The 21983-nt window shown below is 41.9% G+C and overlaps 1 protein-coding gene across 2 annotated transcripts in view; it reads left to right on the forward strand.

Annotated features, from left to right (window-relative positions):
- The window catches only part of ABCG2 (ATP binding cassette subfamily G member 2 (JR blood group)), a 78597-nt gene that overhangs the window by 11592 nt on the left and 45022 nt on the right, over positions 1-21983 (forward strand). For both annotated transcript variants that reach the window (XM_075544030.1, XM_075544029.1), the window contains exons 2-3: positions 7596-7805; positions 21285-21344. In XM_075544030.1, the coding sequence (XP_075400145.1) occupies positions 7615-7805; positions 21285-21344 (251 nt within the window). In that variant the 5' untranslated portion in view covers positions 7596-7614. The remainder of the gene's footprint in view (positions 1-7595; positions 7806-21284; positions 21345-21983) is intronic.

The following is a 21983-nucleotide window of genomic DNA, read 5'->3' on the forward strand; positions in this document are numbered from 1 at the left end:
TGCACGGGAAAGGCCCAGAGGGCTGGACATGAAGATGCTGTGGTTTTTGCCATCGCCAACTGTCATCATAATTGAGCAGGGCTGTTGAGAGGACTTGGGAATCTGTCAATGCACTTTTCTTCTCAACTGTTTGCTGTTTTGTTGTGCTCTGTATTGTGGCTATGTTACGTAACTAAGAGTATGATGTATATTGAAGGAAAATGCTTACATTTTTCACACAGTAATGATTTGGCCTCACTGTTTGGGAAGATGGGTGGATCCCCCAGAAAAGGCACTGGTGGAAAGGGGGAAATAATCTTAGTATACCTTACCCTTAAGTCTTGTTTTCCAAGCTCTCTAGCGCTTTAGGCTGCAAACTGAAAAGTTTGAATCCACCAGCCACTCCTTGGGAGAAAGGTGAGGCTTTTTACTCCTGTAAAAAGTTAACTCTTGAAACAGAAACCGTTCTACCCTGTCCTACAGGGTCACCGTGAGTCAGTATTGACTTGATGGCAGTGAGTTTGGCTTTGGTTGAGAGAGAATGAGCAGGCTGAGGTCCGGTGAGTTGTGAAACCACTTAGAAACTTAAAAAAAAAAATCTGAAGACTAAAGATCTTTGGATGGATGGAAGACAGACCAACAGTTCTCAATCTGTGGATAGTGACCCCTTTGAGGGGTTGAATGACCCTTTCACAGGGGTCGCCCGATTCATAACAGTAGCAAAATTAGTTACAAAGTAGCAATGAAAATCATGTTATGGTTGAGGGAGTCACCACAACATGAGGAACTGTCTTAAAGGGTCACGGCATCAGGAAGGTTGAGCACCACTGAGACAGACAACGGTAAAGACCCGATTAGAAAAATGAGGACTCTGGAGGCAAGTAGTCGGAACTAAGTGGAAAGCTGTTGTTTTAGTTGTCGTTTTTCAACAGGGAAATCTGAATGGGATACAGATTTACTTCTTTCATACGAAGTGCTAAGTCAACCATATTAACACACACGCCGAAGAAACTTACGACAGTAGAGAAAGATGAATGTTGGCTGAAAGCAGAGAATCCCAGAAAAATGTTTACTTGTGTTTTTAGTGACTATGCAAGGCTTTAGACTATTTGGACCATAAAAATCTGTGGAGTCTGATGGGGTGCCAAACCCTAGCCCCAAGGCCACATGGAAGAAGCATACCACCTGTGTGATCACGAGGTGTTGAAGGGATGTGGTATCAGGCATCAAAGAACAAAAAATCAAATCATTGTGAATGAGGGAGTGCAGATTGGGTACACAACACCCATCTGTAGGCAACTGGAAGGGTCTCAGGAAGGGTCTCAGAAGGGTCTCAGGAAGGAGACCAGCCAGGCAGGGTGCAATGTAGCAACAATGAAACATACAACATTCCTCTGGTTCCTAAATGCTCCCCCCCACCACACCATAATCCTAATTCCGCTTTACAAATCTGATTACACCAGAGGTTGTACACTGGTACAGATAGGAACTGGAAACATGGAATCCAGGACAGATGATCCCTTCAGGACCAGTGGTCAGAGTGGTGATACCAGGAGGGTGGGGTGGAAAAGGGGAACCAATTGCAAGGATCTACATATAACCTCCTCTCTAGGGGATGGACAACAGAAAAGTGGGTGAAGGGAGGGAGATGTCAGACAGTATAAGATATGACAAAAAATAATAATTTATAAATTATCATGGGTTTATGAGGGAGGGGGGGAAAGGAAGGAGGGGGGAAATGAACTGATACCAAGAGCTCAAGTAGAAAGCAAATGTTTTTGAGAATGATGAAGTGATCTCAGTAGCTGGACCTGAGACCCTTAGAAGGAGCTGGCAGGAGAAGTGGAACTGGCATGGCCTCATGAAGCTGCTTCAAAGAATGTCATTTTGTTTAAGTTGTACTATGTACTGTGTGCACAGATTTAAAAACCCAGCTACGTTCCTTTAATCTCCTAGGTGCCAATCTTCAAATGGTTTCTAACATTTCTAGTTTCCAAAATGAATATAGCGTTGTAAATATGACATCAATAGAGCAACAGAAATAATTATTCAGAGATTACTTTGAGGTTTAACTGCTATGTCTAGATTTTTTTCAATTTTGTTCGTTGTGCTTTAGTATTTATCAGATTGCATGTTTCTAGAGGTTTGTCCATCTATGGCTCGATAACTTTTTTGGTTTTGGAAAATTCCAGGCCATCAATTTCAAATGTTGATTTTGCTCCATGTTTTCCCTCTCCCAGATCTCCAATTATGCGCATCATGTCAGACTTTCTTCATCATCACGTCTCTTTTGCAGTCTTCATTCCTTGCGATAAGGCTTTCTTTTTCCTTTTTCATTGTGATAATTAATTTTTAAGGACCTCTGGTCGACACTGGCTTTTGTGTGGGTTGCTAGCCATAAGGTCAGCAGTTCAAATCCACCAGTCTCTCCCCAGGTGAAAAAATGAGGCTTTCTGCACCTGTAAAGATTTGCAGCCTCCTAAACCCAAATGGGCATGCTACTTTGTCCTGTGGATTCTCTATGAGTTGGAATATACTCAATGGCAGTGAAAATTAATTTTTATCCATGCTTCAATTTGGGTGATTTCTGATATGTTCTACGCCTTCCAGCTCATTCATTCTCTACTTGTAGTCTGCTGTTAAACCCATCTATTTAATGGACATGGGTGATCTTTCTTGATTATTATTTTTTATATATTCTGGTTCTTTGGCTAAAATTTTTGTTGTTGTTGTTGCAAATATATTAACTGGATTGTCCCCCACCTTTAAGTTTTTCTATTCAACTGTTTTGTCTGTGATCAGTTCAATCTCTGGATCACCTGTGGATGTTATTTATTTTTCTCCTTCTTTTTTCTATGCTCAACTTCTATTTTTGAAACATTAGATTTCTGGCTTGCCTGTAAATCTTGACTAAAAAATATGGGTAATGATACCTTTATAAAAATAAAATGGAATTTTCTTCTTGCATATGATAGAAGACTGTTAACTGGGTAGCAGGGGCTGTCCTATTTCTGGTTTATTTAATTTCTCAAAAAGTTGCCTTTCTGGAAACACACAAAAAGCTTGAAATTACCAGATCCCTCTGGTCAGTCCCTAACTCCAAATTTGGTCTTCTCATCACCATGAGACTCTGAAGTGTTTGGTTGGCTTATTTATCCTTGGCTTTTTTGGGGGTCCTCTTGCTGCAAGGTCAGCAGTTCAAAACCACCAGCTGCTCTGGTGGACAAAGATGGGGCTTTCTACTCCTACCAAGCAAATCAGAAACCTACAGGAGCACGTATCACCTGTCCTATAGGCTGCTATGAGTTGGAATCGACTCAAGGGCAGCCAGTTTGGTTTTGTTGTGTTTTTTTTTTTTGAGGGGGGGGTTGACTTTTCTGAGTTTTGCCCTGTGTGTGGTGCAGTTCAGTGGTTGGTGAGTGATGAAAGAGCGTACAGTGCTATATTTGCCTCAGAGTACTTCCCTTCTTTCCAGAACCTTGACACCCAATGTCCTGGCTGCCCTTGGATCTGTTCGGTTGTTTCTTTTATTTTAAAACCTAGTTTTATTGTTGTTCTCAGAAGGATGCTTCTCACTGCAGTCGAGTTGATTTTAACTCAGAGTGACTCTATAAGAAAGGTTAGAACTACTTTTATGGGTTTTCAAGACTGAAAAGACTTATACTCTTTTGAAGAGTAGAAAGCCGCATCTTTCTCCTACAAAGCAGCTTGTGGTTTTAAACAGCTGACCTCGTGGTTAACAGTCTAATGCATAACCCACTATACCACTAGACTCCATTATAACCAGAGGGCAAGTTCTTCATAGATTAATTTGATATTTAAAAATGAAATCTAGTTTGCTGACATTTCAAATGCAAGACCTATTTCATAAGCTGTTAGGGGCCTCTTAAGCTTTTACTCGTCTTTTGAGAGGGGCCTTTTGTAACTTGTTTAATGGAGCATTTATACGTTTACTATTGTTACTGTTTTGAATTCTTCAGTTGGTTTGATTCTGCTCATCATGTTGACACTTAATTATTAATCTTCCTTGAATTGAACTGTGCTCACTCATTAAGAAAACATGTCATCCCAAGCAACTTTGGTGGAATTATGGGTAGTGCTCTATTTTTTTTTTAATGTTGATACACTGATACCTCGGTTGTCCAACAGCTCCCAACTCGAACCCTCCACTGCTTGAGCAGCAAAGTTCAAACCAATCTGCTCAGTGCTCCTAACTTTGCTTGAAGAAAGCTGGCCGGGTGGAGAGTGAGCCGTGAACCGCCTCTCCATGGACCCAAAGGGGTGACGCTTCAGTCTTCGTGCTCCTCTCGCACTCAGAACGCACAGTGCTCGTGTTGGTGCACTGAGACGCTCGTCTTTGTGCTTTACTTTTTGTTTGTACTTTCTTTGCGTAAAATATCATAACCATGGCTCCCCCAAAAGTTCGTGATACAAGCAGGAAAGCTGAGAGGAAAACTGTGAGACCCACAAGAGAGTTTAAAGAAAGAATGCATTGTGAACTAATAATCCGGTTGCCACTGATCTGATTTGATGGTTGAGTAACGGCTAAGTCTACATGATAAACATTTTTTGAAAAAAAGAAAGTGATTGAAGTGTGTAATGTAGCGACAGGTGTGATGTTTGTCAACCATGAAACAAAGACCCAGACCCTCCAAGAGGTTTAAAAGGTCCTGTTAGTTTGGAGAAATCAGAAACAACTCTATGTTGATAGCGCATCAGAGACCGTAATTTGTGAGAAGGCTCAGAGCCTCCACGGTGAGTTCTTAAGTATAATTCTGGGGGCGCAGAAGCAGGTATTTGGTTTTCCATGATTTCTTATGGGAAAAGTATGTTCAGTTCTTGAAACGTTGCGCTGTTGGAACACACTTTTGGAAGGAATTGAGTTTGATAACCGAAGTATCACTTTATCACCAGAGTATGTTCTTTTCTTTTTCAGAACTAAGAGGATGATTTTTAAAACTTATTTTCAAAACTTTGCATTGTGATCTGAGTGGAGGTTTACAGCGCAAATTGGCTTTCCTGGTAGCAGTTCATACGCATTATGTTGTGGGACATTGATTGCAATCTCCACAAAGCAGCAGCACTGTTCCTGCTTCCTCCCGTGTCCATGTGTCCTTCCCTATCTCTTCCAGCCTTCTTATCTTAATTCCCGTTCGAAAGCTACCCTGTTGCTCTCCCAAGGCATAAACCAGTGATTCATAGTTTTAGTCATGAGCAAGATGAACAATATTGAACGATAGTGTTATTGTTTAATTTAGAAGCTTGCCTATTGTTTGACAAAAAAGCCATCAGGGGTGTCCCTCTACCCCCAGTTCTCTCAGACAGGTAAACCTGGTTATTTATGCTCTTGAGTTCCTCCCCTCCCCCCACTTTCCTCCCACTCTATCCAGGATCTTCCATTGTGATCCTTTTCAGACGGGTTAATACTGGTAGCCAGGCACCACCTAATTTTTCTGGTCACAGGGCCAAAAGGCTGAAGTTTGCATGATCCATTAGTCCTTTGGACTACTTGTTTCTATATATCTTTAATTTTCCATATTCATCTTTGCCTTGGCTGGAGAAAGAGACCAATAATTACACCTTACATGGTTGCTCACTACTTTGTAAGACCCTAATTACTACTAACCACAGTATGCTGTAAGGCAATGTCTCTGTGAGCTGAGTCATGCCAATTGAATGAGCTGTACCTGACACTGTGGTCCTAACCCCCTTAGCCTAGTGACTTATTACTTCAAGGTATTGGGTTATGGTTAAGAAGGTTTCATACCTGTTTTCTCTATTCTACCCTATTTATGGACACTTAAAGCCAGTGGTGGGATTCAGGTATTTTAACAACTGGTTCACTCCCCTAAAGGCCATTTTAGGTATAAAAAATACATAACGAAAGGTCATTTACTATTTCATACAGTTAGTAATTAAATAAGAACAATAAAAGAAGTACACAACCCAGGTTATGTTGTAAGAAAGAGCTTTAAAATATTAATGAAAAATATTAAGTAATACCTGACCCCGACCCGCAGACCTGTTAAGATATTCTTATGTTGCTCCTTGGTTGGCATCCTCCCTTGCAACCTTCGCTTTTCCGGGGCCCTCCTAGGTTTTGTGATTTGTCCTTAGTCACCTCTTCGCTCTTGGAGTAGGCTCCCATTCCTGTACAGGTAAGCCAATTAGGCGCTAGTCATTGTGTCTGACAGAACACACTGTCTTCCTCTTTCTGCTTCTGCTGAGCTTAGCGGAATTGTGCTGACAACATCTTTAGCTCTTTGAACACTCTGAGAAATTGCATCGTTCACTCAGAATATCTTGTGGGAATGTGGGGCACAACACAAAGCTGAGACAAATGAAAGCGTTTCACCCTTTGGTTGTTTGACACTTTTTCTCTATGCATTATGTTTGTTTACTCAAGTAACCAACACAAGGGAATGTAACAAGTTTTATTAAAGGAATAAATAAATATTGTAAGCATCATTCCAACTAATTTTTTGTAGCAATGGACAGGGCTATAAACATTACTACAGATGCTTAGAATATGCTGTGGCATAAATGAACATTAAAAAAGAGTAAGGAATATACATTTGTATATTCACATGGGGTGGCTACCCAGCCATCTACCTTAGAGAGAATCCTGATTACAAATGCTATTTAACAACTGGTTCACCGAACTCAACAACAAAAAAATACCGTAAGTATCCCTTCTGACAAATTTGTGTAAACCAACCGGATCCTACCTCTGCTCACAGCACATACCAGAGATGTAAGGCCTGATATCTATTCCAACGAAGTTTCTCGTGCCTCTGCCTTCCTGGCTAAATCCTTTTTTATAGTAATTTTGTCATAAACAGGAGAAAGATGAGGGAATTCTATCCTTTCCTACAGGGTAACTGTGAGTCCAGTCAACACAATGGCAGTCAGTTTAGATTTTATGTCATAGACACCATAATTGTGTGTGCATGTGTGTGTAGAGGAGGTGATGGTGAGTTTAAAAAAAAATGGCTGCTGAGTCGATTCGGACTCATAATGACCCTATAGGATAGAATAGAATTGCTCCGTTGGGTTTCTGAGACGCTAAGTCTTTACAGGAGAAGGCAGCCTAATTTTTTTCCTGCAGAACAGCTCATGGGTTCGAACCACTAACCTTGTGGTCAGCAGCCCAAGACTTTGTGCCACCAGTGCGCCTTACTGAATTTTAGTCATTACTTAGTAGGCTTCCCAAGCTAGGTACGTTTCACCTCCACCCATATTTTCCTTGCTTAACGAGTTTTGAGTAGTTTTCACACTCTTTCTACTTACTTCTTAAGGTCATAACTTTAATGTTATTCAATAATGGACTTTTAACTGTAATGTATTTGTCTGACATCTTATTGGAGTTCAACAAGTAACTGCATTTAATGTATTTAATTAATCTATAATTGCACTGCATGTACTCATAGTTGTGTCCACCTTTCTAATTTAGTTCCTAAGACTGTCTAGTCAAGTGAGATGGGTTGTTGACTGGACATAGATTTAGTGCATAGAAGTTTAAAATGGACTTGTTTTACATATATTACTATCTAGTGTTTATAGTCTCTATCTGCACTATGGACTTACTGCTTCTTCTTCTTTTCTCTTTCCTACAGAAAGGCAGAAATTCTCCAGATGGATACCGTTAATGTCGCCATTTCTATCCCAATGTCACCAACCACCAATGGCCAACTGGGGACCACCTCCAAGGCATGCACTGAGGGCACTGTGCTGAGTTTTCATAACATATGCTACCAAGTGAAAGTGAGGAGTGGCTTCTTGTGCTCTCGAAAATTAGTTGAGAAGGAAATACTGAAGGATATCAAGTATGTGCACCAACTTTCTACTAAAACAGCTTTACTGACATATTATACACTTCACAGGTTCTGCGCGTTACAAATAAAGCTACTCTATTTTTGACAAGTCTTTGCAGCGGCCTATGGGCAAATGTCTTTATTTTCTTTTGGCTAAAACAGGAATGAAGGGGCAGAATCACACGACATGTATGTTTAACGTCTTTATTTGGTGAAAATGCACACAAATCCTGCACCACCACAGCGATTTCTGCGCCTATAATGCAGGGCCAGTGGTTACACTCTTCAAGGTGTACCACCTTTCTGGACAACATTTTCCAAACGATTTCACTCTCATTAGCATCAACTCACTGCTTCCGCCTTCCTCAAGGTTCTTATCTATCGGTTACTTTGCCTGTTCGATCGCATCTAGACAGCGGTTGAAAGCATGTGATGCTTAATGCAGTCAGTTCTTCCATACGGGGTACAGTCTCTATTTGGTTTCAAGATGATATTGGGGAATAGTTTCCGTTCAAGGCAATAAATTTTGTAGTTCACCTGACCTTATTGGTTCCAAAAAGACTGGACTCTATGAGAATTTGAATTTCTTTCCCTCCTGTTCCTTTTTTTAATTCCATATTCCTTTATCTTGCTCTAAATATTTAGTAAGGGTCACGGGGTACCATCTAGTTCTTATGCTCTCATGGCAAAGGCGCTACTGGACATACTTTATTCCCATCATTGATTTCTGACCCTCTGACTTCCTCTGATTTTTCAAGCAAATAGAGACCAGTTTTTGTTGTTTGCAAGTCCTCTCACCAGTTTTATACCAGAACAATCAATAAGCCCTTTTGTTTGTTTTTTCAGGGTATTTTAGTGCAAAGAGGCTGGGCTGTCTGGTTCCGTGTTTTTTATTACGAGGACATAGTTGTAATCTATTGATTCTCCCCGTGCCTGTGAAACAAGAGAGCCGGCACAGGGCTTTATGAGCTATTAGTTACTTACAATCTTTAGATCCTATGCTTTCTACAAGGAACAGGAGGTTGATAGGACAATATGAGGTAAAAACCTTTTGGTTTTCTAACAGAGTTGTTTAAAATGAGTAGGTTGTTTATATTAGTTGTAACTTAGAGCAACTTACTTAGTATATCCACCCCACCCCCCATAATATAGAAAGGCTGAAGCTGTTTAAATATAAGACAGAGTTGAGCTTCAGTTGCGCTGTATGATTCAAGCCAGTACATTTACATATATTTAATAGGGGTTCTCTAATAATGTGCAAAGCATCTTGTGAGAACAATTGTGCGGACGACATAGGACCGGCAGTGTTTCGTTGTGTTCTGTTGTACATCGGGTCGCTGTGAGTTGGACCCTGCTTGACTGCACCCAACAACAAAGCTGATTTTCATTCTCTGTATCCAGTAACTAATTCGCCATCTGGTTTTGGCTGCGTTGGCTGTAGAGTGGGGAGGAAAATGAGCAATGTCCATAGGCCCTACTAGGTATAGGTACGTTTATTTTTCACAGATGATAGCTATTAGGGTTGTTCGTGTTTTTCTGATTTCTTTAACACTGAACCTGATTATTTCCCTGTACCAGGGCTGGAGTATGAACCACTACCTGCTCAGGCCACATGATCTATGTGTTGTGTTGTGTTTGTTTCTTGAGGAAGGTACATACTTGCTTTAGACAGACAAGCAACCTCTGGTTTCTCCAGTTTCCTTATTTTTCATTTGTAGAGGAGTGGGGTATTTTGTGTTCATAGCGAGTCACTTCTCCCGAGGGCCTGAAAATGGCAAAGGAAGGAACCCTTTCTTTCTGGATGTAGATGGGGAGGGAAAGACCTGAGGCTGGACATCAAGAGCTGTGCAGAGCATGACTTTGGTCTGGGCAGAAATTCATCTGTGCTGCGATTCCTACTTTCCTGCAGTCAATCAGAGAGTGCAAACCTTGTAAACTTTTTATACAGACCTAGTCTATATAAAACGGCTTTTTGAAAAGGGGACAAATGCTTCTGCAAAAAACAAGGAAACCCAGCTCACTTCTTCAGGTTTGGTGCTGAGAGGTATCAAGCAGCCTTGACTAGATGAAAATGTGGAGGGGCTGCATTGACCAAGCTCAGGTTTTGCAAATGCCACCTGCTTACGCCTTGGCAGCCCTTTACGCAGCGCATCAAGAGATGAATTGCTCTTTGGGAGCATTCCTCGCCTTGAAAAAGCACAGAAATACCTTGCAGTTCTTTCACATGTTCAATAGTTAAAGGAATACCAAACACGGGCACCCTTGCTGACTTCTAGTTCTGAGAACCAAATAGCAAACCTGCCTCACAAGCCACATTTCTAGAAAGCTGATGCGGTTCTGTTTGTCCCCCCCCCCCCCCCCCCGCCTATTTTCTTTTTCTTTTAAAAAAATCATTTTATTGGGGCTCTTACAACTCTTATCACAATCCATACATACATCAATTGTGTAAAGCACACTTATACATTCGTTTCCCTCGTCATTCTCAAAATTCGCCTTCCGCTTGGGTTCCTGGAATCAGCTCCTCATTTTCCTTTTTTCCCTCCGCCTCCCTTATGAACCCTTAATAATTGATAAATTATTATTTTATCTTGTCTTACACTGCCCGGCATCTCCCTTCACTCACTTTTCTGTTACCCATCCCCCAGAGAGGAGGTTATATGTAGATCCTTGTCAGTTCCCCCTTACTAACCCTGCTTCCCTCCCAGTATCACCACTCTCACCGCTGGTCCTGAGGAGTCATCTGTCCTGGATTCCCTGTGTTTGCAGATCCTGTCTGCACCGCTGTGCATCCTCTGGTCTAACCAGGTTTGCAAGGTAGAATTGGGATCATGATAGTTAGGGGGAGGAAGCATTTAAGAACTAGAGGAAGGTTGTGAGTTTCATTATTGCTGTACTGCACCCTGAGTGACTCATCTCCTCCCCACTCTCCCTCTGCAAGGGATGTCCAGTTGTCTACAGATGGGCATTGGGTCCCCATCTTGCGCTTCCCTCATTCACGATAATATGGTACCACCCCCCCCACCTTTGGTGCTTGAAACCTAGTCCCCTTGGCCCTTCATGATCACACATGTTGGTGTCCTGCTCTTCTCACTCACCGAATGCCATTGAGTTGCTTCAAATTTGTAGCAACCGTATATGACAGAGTAGAAACTGTCCCTCTGAGCTTTCGGATACGGCACCTCGTGATGGAAGCAGAAAGCCTCATCTTTCTTCCATGGAGCAGCTACTGGTTTTGAATGGCTGCCCTTGCATGTTGTGGCTTATATCAAGAGAGCTCTTTCATCTTACTCCTACAACTAAGAAACAGTCACCCTACGTCTTTTGCAGAGGGATGAAGATGAAACAACATCGGATTTTCCTCCCTCCTGAGAAATCTTTCCCTTACAGCATCGTCTGTCTTTATAGATAGCCTTTGAGCTTTTCCCCTCGCCAGTGCTAAAAATTCCTGGAACAAAATCATCTCTTCCACTAGGTGTGTGGACCTCCTATAATCTTCAGAGGAATTTATTATATTCTCTAAAGAAGTTTTAATTAATCTTTTACTTTATAGTTTACAAATGAATTGTTTACTAATTTCAAGCTTAAGCTGCAGGGGAACATAGCCCACTCAACCCAGCTCCCCTTACGGCTCCACTGCATTTGCTCTGTGACTTGGTTTCTTTATCTGCTCACTTTCATGAGTGTTTTCTGAACTGCGAACAAGCTGTCTATGATGCTCCATTATCCCTACCTATTCTGATGTGTTGAAAACAAAGAGAGAGAGACAAGAGCAAAAGCAATGAAACAACATTCATTGCCATGGAGTAGATCCAAACTCAGGCACTGGAGAGTAGAACTGAATTCTGTGGCATTTTCCTGACTTAGTCCTTACGGAAGCAGACCATCAGGTCATTATTGTGTAGCACCTCTGGGTGGATTGGAAGTGTTATTGTGTTAGTCCGGGTTGACTAGAGAACAAATTCATAGACACTTGTATGTTTGTAAGAAAGAGCTTTATATAAAAGAGCAATTGTAAAAAAATTAAAAAAAAAAAACAGCAGTTGAGAAAACATCCCAGCCCAGTCCAGATCGAGTCCATAAGTCCAATATTAGCCCATATGTCCGAGACCAGTCTATAAATTCCTCTTAAAACTAATGCAACACATGCAATGACACTGAATGTAGGAAGATGACAGGCCAGTGGGTGGAAAGTCTTGTGGGTCCAGTGGCGGTGGAAGCATTTCAGTGCTGGCATGGGTCTCCATGTGGCTCCTCAAGCTCTAGAGCTTTGGTTCTATCAGTGTAGCTTCATGTGGCTTGTCAACAGAATGTCTCGTAGCAAGAGTGTCTGTCCCACCTCTAGGGAGAAAGACAGGTGTTCTCAGAATCCTCTAGAGAAGGCCGTGCTCATACAGAGGCTTCATTGACTATGAACTGATTGACGGGCTAGACTCCACCCCTTTGCTCACGTTGACAAAAGATTATGTAACTACCACAGTAGTTGGGGACAAATAAGTCATTATTTGATAGCAGCCAGGAGAAGAGTGACCTGCAAGCATTATACTAAGGTACTGCTTGGTAGGCATTTCCCTTTAGTTGATCTACCTTCCTATCATGCCTTTTCAGATTTATCCTATCTGATTGTTTCCTGTTCCACGATGGGTGATGCTGACCATGGTCACTTGGTCATCTTGGCGTCTTACAAGTTTCTCTACCATCATGTTGCACGTGCCTCTTTGTTGCTAGTGAGGGTTCTCAGGGGAGATGCTCTGAAATGATGACTGGGTAGACTAGAGAAACAAATCCATAGAAACTCACATGGGTATAAGAGAGTTTTATATAAAGGGAAGTTATACATTAAGAAAACATCCCAACCTAATCCAGTCTAAGCCCTTAAGTCCGACATTAGCCCATATGTCCGACACTGATCTACAAAGTCCTTCTCAAACTCACAAAACATACACACTGACGTCTTGCAGGAAGTGAGCCTTGCCAGCTGAGCCAGAGAACTAGCTAAGGCAGCCACACACTGGTCCAACCATCAGAGAACAAGAGACGAAAAGGCTAGGCTCGCCGAGCCCTTTTATCTCTTTGCTCTTCAATTAAACTGCAAGCTTATTACATAAACTCACAAGTGCTTATCAGCCAGGTTGGCATAATAAACCTACCTGTCATAATGACAAAACCTTGTTCCTCAATGAAGAGCCACCTGCCAGCTTTAGCATCCACTGAGGATGACTGCCTGGATCAGTACTCCTAGGGCAGTTGCTAAGTGGTGGCTTTTTAAAACTTTGCCCTTCTACTTATGAGGGTAAGTTAAAAAGCTGTCAAATCATAGAAACCTTTATTAAACAGGAATATGAAAATGTAAAGCTGTTGTTTCTTGACATATCCTCCAACCAGGTCTATATACTTCTTCAGGTGTTTTTTTTCCATCTTCCTAACCTTTCTCCCAAAGAATCCTGGGCCACACCAAAACAGCAGTCCTCTGAGCACTCACATGTGACTCTTTGAGCCACAATGTGACTCTGTTCTGCGGTCAACCGGGCCTAACACACTCCCCACCCTCCAGCTATTTCCTCCTTTCATCTTTGAGTTTGGGGAACAAAAAAAGTCTAAAGCGGCAAGCTTGGGCTGTAAAGGTGGAAGGGGTTGAAGCTTCCCAATGACATTTTGTGTTGGAGAGCCTTGTTATCCTTGAAAATGGGCAGATGCATTGGAAACCAAAAATCTTTAGTGCTCCTTTCCTGGCCTTTCTCTCATCTAAATGAGTTTTAAATTTTCTTAAAATTTCTTCCTAATAAGGCTCCATGATTGTCTTGAGTACTTTGAGAAAGCCAATCAAGAGTACCCCCTATGGATCCCCCCCACAGTCTCCATAACCTTTTCAACTGAACACTGTGCTTTGAATTTGAAGGGCCCAACCGATATCCTTAGAAATTATTGTTTCAATTGGACCTCCCTTTGAAGGCACCCTGAGACAGACTAAGACAAGTCTATCACTCAGAGAATTTGCCTGCAGCCAACCACCTTCCACTGATCGAAGAGACACGGTTACACATACTTTGTTTGGAATAAATCCATGTATGTATGACCTGGAACCTATTTGGCAATGCATATTTTACTTTTGTATATTATTTTTTTATATTCTGCTAAAAGAATGAAGTTTGATTCATTATTTCTTCATTCACTTATTTATGTCTGTATGGGCTCCGGGTTGCATTTATTTGATCAGTTATGATGCAATACTGTCTTTGAGTCTCACACGGTTTCCTTTTTTGGTCACTGTGACCCCTTCCAAAGTGCAGGCGTTTTTGAAAGCTCCCTTCTTTTGACCTGTCACCTCATTTCTTGTATAGTTCCTGAAACAAAATGTTCCTGATTCTCTGTGTATTTATTACCATGCCTCAGGCCAGAAATCCTTCCAAAGGTTGTAGTGAATCATGGCTATTTACAAACCAAGAGCTGAGTGTTCAGGATGCTCCTAACTACTGGGATGTCTTACTTCTCAGCCTTCTTAGACAGACAGACAGACATAGACTTGTGATTTACATGGAAAAATCCTGTGATCTTTTCATTCCATTTTCCATGCATTTTCTGGAAACCCTCACATGTGTGGATATGCTGGCATAGCTGTTAAAGTGTTCATGAAATGTCAACAGGCTGAACACCCCATCTTGTCCATGGAAAAAGATGTGGCAGCCTGCTTTTCTACATATTACAACCTATGAAGAGTTCTGCTGCAGCATCCTTATGAGTTACACTCTATGTGATTTACATATGCACACGTGTGCAAAATCACATGCAATTACACCCCCATGTTTATCCATGAATTCTCATCAATATATCCAGTTCCAATCGAATACCGTGGCTTCCTTCTACATTCTATGTTTGTTGACAAGGTATGTTTCTACTTTTACAAAAAGTGAACGGCCTCACTTTCGTTCTCACTTTCTTTCATCAGTAGTAGTTTTATTTTCTGCACTAAGTAATCTCGTGTGGTAGTCAGATGACTTAACTCAACTCCATACTCCTGGCTAAGAGTGGAGTCCAGCCTGTTAATCAGGTCACAGTCTGATGCTGTGTCCTGAGGGTGTGGCCTTCTTTTAAGCGGGCACCCTGGGGCCACTCTCACAGTTTCTTCCCCTTCTCCTTCCTGTTTGTTGGCCAGCTTGGGAGCTGCCGAAACCCTGTCATGTTTCCACTCACCTTAGAGCCGCATGACTTTGCACACACAGGTCTGTGACCTGCATTCTGCATCATGGCGTGTGCTGAATGAGTCTGAAGACTTAGGGACTAGTGTTGCACTTGAATTGGACTGGACTGCTACACTTTGTTGATATATAATTACTTCTTGATAGGAAGCTCGAATCCATCTACGAGTGCCACTGGTTGTGTTTGTGTAGTCAACCAGGCCTACCCCGTTCCCCACCCTCCAGCTGTATCCTCCTGTCATCTGCCTTGCCCTCTGCGGTGCTGAGGGTTGCCTGTTGCTGTGTCTCCTCCTTTGTACTAAGAAGAGAAGTGAGGGGAAGGGAAAACCTGGTGGGAATTATCAACATGTTCTTTGAACATGAAATAACAAGCATGGAATGTAATTAAGCTTTCTTTCCATATTGCCCCTCAAAACACGCTCACTGTTGTCAAGTCGGTTTCTAGTCACAGCAGCACTGTAGGGCAAGGTAGAACTGCCCATCCAGCTTCAGAGTTGTGGTATTCCAGAAGCAGACAGTGGGTGGCTGGCGGGCTCCAGCTGCCGCCAGCCTTCGGGCTCTACAGTCGGGTGTGTTACGCACTGTGCGCTAGGGCTCAGCACCTTCTTTCCAGATAGCCTGTGCCCATCTTAAGTAGCTTGTTCTTACTCTTGTCATCGGTACCTCATTGAAAACATTTGCTTGCTTCTATAGACATCATTCCCCTTTATATGTGTATTTCCAAAGCAGAGATTTATTTATTCAATCACTTTTGAATGCCTGGTAGGTTCTTGGCTTTGGCTAGGAGACTGTCATACGTACAGATAGGCTCTATCTGCTTTCAGACGTATCTGACGGGAGATTCCGATAAACAGCGCACTCACTTTGTGCTGCTTACTGTGACGATGCTATTAGAAGACACTGGAGCAGCCCAAACCCTTAACTGAGGGACCAGGAACATGAGGAGAGAGAAAAGGTGTGTGTGTGTGTGTGTGTGTGTGTGTGTGTGTGTGTGTGTGTGTGTGTGTGTGAAGGAATGTGATGATATAAGTGATATGAAAATAATTAAAATTTCTTGACAATACACAAAACAAGGTCAAGAGCTTGACCTTTACTTACCCACTAATGTGTAATAGATATCACACGCGTCCTTTAGCTTTGTTTCATTTCAGTGGTCCATGTATATATTCATTGACCTACATAGAGTACGCAACTGTATAGCATGCTTTGAGTGGGTGGTAAAAAAAATAAATTTTTAAAAAGGCATTCTTATCAAAGTTCTGCAGTATAGTAAGAGAGACCTGTGTATCTACATATGCTGTAAAGCAGTAAACCAGGGTGGAGGGTGTTTTTATTGATATGGTAGAAGGGTGGGGAGTGAGGTGGAGAATTAAGTACTGTTGGCCCTACATCAGAACAAGGGCCAACAAACTTTCTTATTTTTCAGCTTTATGAGCTATTGCAGAGTCCCTTGCAGCTACTGAACTCTGCTGTTATGTCACGAAAGAAGGCATTGGTAAGAGTCATAGAATGAACATGCCTGTGTGCCAGTAACATTCTGTTTATGAAAGCAGAGGATCCGCCATAGTTATTGAACCTTGGACTAGAGTAAACCGTGTGGTTGATAAACTTTGTACTTTTTTGTTTATTTGGTTCTTAATACTATCCCATGTCCAAGGAAGAATGTCTTAGAATAAGGGATACCATTACTGATCTCAGATGGCTCTTGATTGGAGGAGGAGAATACAAGAAATACATTTGTTTATCTGTGCTTTATTATTGACTATGAAAACTGTATGTTTCATAACAAATTATGGATAGCACCGTGAAGAATGGGAATTTCAGAACACTTAATTGTGCTCATGCAGAATCTGCACATAGACCAAGAGGCAGTTATTTGAACAGGACAAGGGAATTCTGAATGGTTTAAAATCAGGAAACATGTTCATCATAATTATTCAATCTGTATGCTGAGCAAATAATCTGAGAAGCTGTACTGCATGAGAAAGAATATGGCATCAGGAGTGAAGGAAAATTCATAAACAGCCAATAAGCAGATAACATATTCTTGCTTGCTGAAAGTCATGAGGATTGGAAGCGCTTACTTACGAAGATCAAAAACTACTGCGCTCAGGGTGGATTACACCTCAACTTAAAAGTCCTCACAAAAGAATGTACAGATGTGCTTTATACAATTGATGTATGTATATGTATGGATTGTGATAAGAGTTGTATGAGCCCCTAATAAAATGTTTTAAAAAATAAAATAAAATAAAAATAAAAAATAAAAGTCCTCAAGGATGGATTGATGGGCAACAGCATGATAAATAGAGAAAATACTGCTATGAGAATTTCATTTTCCTTGGGTCCACAATCAATGTCCATGGAGTCAAGAAATTCAGGCCGTATTGCATGGGGCAAATCTGTTTCGGAATAGCCTTTAAAGTATTAAAGAACCGAAATGTCGCTTGGATGACTTGGGTTCATTGACTCCAGCCTGCAGTTGCGGCTCTAGTGTCAGCCCACCTGACTGAGCTTTGCCTTTGGGTTCACCTGCCCCCTGCCCACTGGAGGCCCTTTCCCAAGTGTTTCCCTTCCTGATGATGTGTCCCACATAAGCCTACAGAGGTTGCCCCAGCTAGGGAGCATTCTGCTTTTATTTCTTGAGCATAGGAAGGTGGGAAAAAGTTTAAGGCAGTGTTGACTGTAAGACAGAAGAAGAAGATAAATAGTTTGAGCTTAATCCTGAGCACAACCGGTGAAGTGATAAGTCAAAGGGATCTGAGAGCGGAGAACTAAAGGTAGGGCCAATGAGTTATCCAGGCGGGATGATGTGGAGGCCTAACTTAGTACTGTCAGAAGCTTGGGGTCAGCCCACGCACTCTTTGGAACTGGTTTATCGGTATGATTCTGGTCCATAATAAAAATATTGTTGGTAGGTGCTATCAAGTTGGTTCCAACTCTTCATAGGCTGTATTCTAAATGGAAGTTCTACAACTTCATTTTCAGACACCATTCACCATAAAGGCCAATTCTATGATTGTCTAAGGCAGTGGCTCTCAACCTGTGGATTTCACCTCTTTGGGGTTCAAGCAACCCTTTCACAGGGGTCACCTGATTCATAACAGTAGCAAAATGACAGTTATGAAGTGGCAACAAAAATAGTTTTCTGGTTGGGGGGTCACCACAACATGAGGAACTGTATTAAAGGGTTGTGGCATTAGGAAAGTTGAGGACCACAGGTCTAAGGGAAATATAAATTTCACAAAGTGACTATATCACAGTACATACTTCCAGGAGCACCGTAGCATCTACCATTTGGTGTACTTGAGAACGCAACCATCTACCTTTAAAAAAATGGAACAAAGATGAAATAGGCCCCTCCTGCTAGGAACAATTTTTTTGAGCTGTCACAATTGAAAATAAAATGGCTCTGGGTGTTGGAATCTAATGCATCTTTTCCTTGGTTACCTTAAGCCCTCTCCCGGAAACCCTGGGCCAACATGCATGAGTTGGGTAAACCAGGAGAAAGTTGTACAACAGAAAAATCTTATTCTTCCAGTGACCTCTTCTTCCAGATACAAAAGGAATGCTAACCATCATGTTATGTTTATCTTGTTGTGTTTGTCTATCGTTCCTGATGCATCATCTGACTAAATCGCTTCCTAATAACTGTTTTTAAGTTGCCCAGCAATTAGCTCATCATGCACTAGCATTTCATTATCCGAAAACTTTTCCAGGATTTAAAAATACTTACTTTTCAAATACTGACCAAGAAATACTACATGATTAACCTAAAATTGAATATGAGCATTCTAAGACAAAGAAGACTGGTAGAGGCCCCTGAGTTGGGCTTACTTTGTACCAACAACGGCACGACAACAGCAACATAACAAGTCATGACAAATGGAGAGTTCCAGTTTGGAGCCGTGGCTACTTTCACTTTGGTTCACTTAGCACAATTGGTTACCGCCTACTCTGCATGTATGGACCCGGTCTTGTTGTTAGGTGTCTTCCAGGCTGTTCTGACTCATAGTGACCCTGTGTACAACAGAACACAGCACCACCTGGCGCTGTGTTTCCCTCACAGCTGTTCTTACGTTGGAGCCCATTGATGGAGCCATTGCATCAATCCAGCACGTCCACCATCTTCCTCTTTTTCTCTGCCCCTCCGCATTGCCTAGCACGATGCTCTTCCTCAGGGACTGGTCCCTCCCGAGAACATGTCCAAGTATGTCAAATGAAGTGCGAATGGTTTGGAGAGTCAAATTCATTCAGAGACACCTTGGAAGAAAGACTTGGCAATCTACTTCTGAAACCATTAGCCACTGAAAACAGTTTTAACATTCACTGGGTCGCCATAAATTAAAATCAACTCAATGGCAACTGCTTTGTGGAAAAGTGGAATTGAAAGAGAGTTGAATTTGAAGCCCCGTCACATATATGTGTTTTTGAACGCCATTAACTCCATCTCAGCTCATAGTGATGCTGTGTACAACAAAACACTACCTTGTCCTGCTCATCCTCACAAATGCAGCCCATTGAGGGTCTTCCTCTTTTTCACTCACCCTCGGCCAAGAATGAGATCCTTCTCCAGGGACTGTCTCTTCTGATTCATGTCTAGAGCTGTAAGATAACGTGTCTGCACCTAAGGCGTACACTAGCTGTATTTCGTTCCAGACAGGTTTCGTCATCTCTCTGACAGTCCGATACCCAATATTCTTCACCAACACCACAATTCAAATCCATCGGATTCTCTTTATTCTTCCTCACGCATCGCCAGCTTTTGCATGCATGTGAGGTCATTGCAAATGCCCTGTCTTGAGTGCTTAGCGCGCCAAGTGACATGTTTGTTCTTTAACCCGTTGCAGGGGTCTTTTACATCAGAGGTGACAAATGCAATACACCATTTTACTCATTTTTTTAACATTGATACTTTAAAAATGTCAATAAAAAACTTGTGAATGAATGAAGGTTCACAGAGCAGATCTCCAGCTTGACTTTCAACCATCATAAGTACTGTGTGTCGACTCCTGCACTGAAATCCTCTCAGTGTGCCACCCCTTATTCCACTCCTTCATCAAACCACCCCATTCAGTCCTTGGGCAACTGTTACCTTTTTGATCTAAAATGATTGCTTATTCTAGCACGGCTGGGTTTAGCTCCAGACCTAAAAGGGGCCTAAGAGCCATAGTCTCAGGTGTTCTCTTCTTTTGTGGCTTTAAGATTAGTTGCTCCTTTGCCTCCCACTGGATCCAGGACCTTCTCAGACGAGCCTTTGCAAAGCTGTCAGGAGTGGTAGCCAAGCCCAGCAGGTCCTTCTGGTCTCAGGACTGTGCACACTGATGTGTTCGCGGTCCATTAGCACCTTGGACTAGTTCTTTTCTTTATGTCTTATGATTTTCAACACTTTTCAAGACCAATGTTGGAGCTTAGATGGATGCGCATAGATTTTGTGTGTGTGTGTGTACGTAGATTTTTAAGACCCCTGTTGCTACTCATGACACTAGGTACATCATTTGACTTCTTTTTTTTTTAGACATCATTTATTGGGGGCTGGTACAGCTCTTCTCACAATCCATACATACATCTATTGTGTCAAGCATATTTGTACATTTGTTCCCCTCATCATTCTCAAAACATTTACTTCCTACGTGAGCCCTTGTATCAGCTCCTCATCCCCCCGCACCCTCCCTGCTCCCATTTGACTTCTTCAGTGCCGCTTCCCTAGGGGTCTCAGCAGAAACTCCGCCTCCACTGGGGGACACGAAGTTGCAATGGAAAGCCATCTCATTTCCAGTTAAGCTGCATTAAAGTTTGGTTTGATGAGATTTGAGCAACGCACTTGCCACTGAGGATTCTAAACAACTGCTGGCATATCTCCTTTTGACCAACTTACCTGGGTAACCACTGAGGTGATTGGAAGTTTATCATCAAACTTTATCATAGAATATGATCCACAACCTGTTACACGCTTTACACGGTGCTAAGTAACCGTGGCAGTGTTGCTTCAATGGAACCAGTTACTTTTCTCAAGGAATCTTGAAAATAGGATATGCCATTAAAAAACAAAACAAACAGTGGTTTCTTTTAAAAGAAATCTAGAGGAACCTGGACTGTTTTTTCTTTTAGATTCTGACTAGTGATTAACATCTTTTACACACTAGACATTTGGTCAACTCTAAAACGTCTTTCAAAGCTGGTTTTCTGTCTGTGATTTCAGTAACCTTTACTGTGGGTATGAAATGCATAGCTTCAAGTAATGGGATGCATTGTACCATGGGGCAGTGCATCAGTTGTTTTTTTTATTTATTTACAGTGGGATCATGAAACCCGGCCTCAATGCCATTCTGGGACCCACAGGTGGAGGCAAATCTTCGTGAGTAGAACAGAGCATATACATTTTTTTCCCTTGGGCATTTTAGTGTACTTTTTAAAAAGTGGTTAAAAATAATTTCCTTCTATTTAAATGGAAAGTTACTTTTCTGGGAGCAGGTATTTGCTGAGCATCTGCTGCATGTGCATGCTGGTTCTATGTGCCACTGGGAACACGTAGTTGTGTTCGGCTGGGGTTATGAGTCAAGGACGAAGTCGGCTTCTCTCTCGATAATCCTTGCCAAGAAGCCATGGCACTGAGATGGTCATGGAGCTGCTGGCCATGATTTGAGCTAATGGGAAGTGTGAGGAAGGGTATATAATTAAAAGCAGGAAGATGGAGCACTGAGTATAAGTGAAAACGTGAATCTTGCATGAAAGAGCAAGTTGTTCGTGCTGGGGTAGCAAGGTCCAACATCAGGGAGGGCCTATGTGTAAACTTCCTTTGGCGTGTCCGCACTGGGCCGGCCAACAGTGTTTGCTTGTATGTTTGGGGGCTTTGTCACAGTGTATAGTATGAATAGGTAAGGTGAGAATTTAAAATGACATATAGTTTCTGTGAAATCAGACCTTCTTGACCCATTAATGTTCTACCTTGGAGCAGAATGTGGATAAAGACCTGCTGAGAGATGTAGCCTTAATT

Source organism: Tenrec ecaudatus, chromosome 3 (genome assembly GCF_050624435.1).
Source record: "Tenrec ecaudatus isolate mTenEca1 chromosome 3, mTenEca1.hap1, whole genome shotgun sequence".
NCBI lineage: Eukaryota > Metazoa > Chordata > Mammalia > Afrosoricida > Tenrecidae > Tenrec > Tenrec ecaudatus.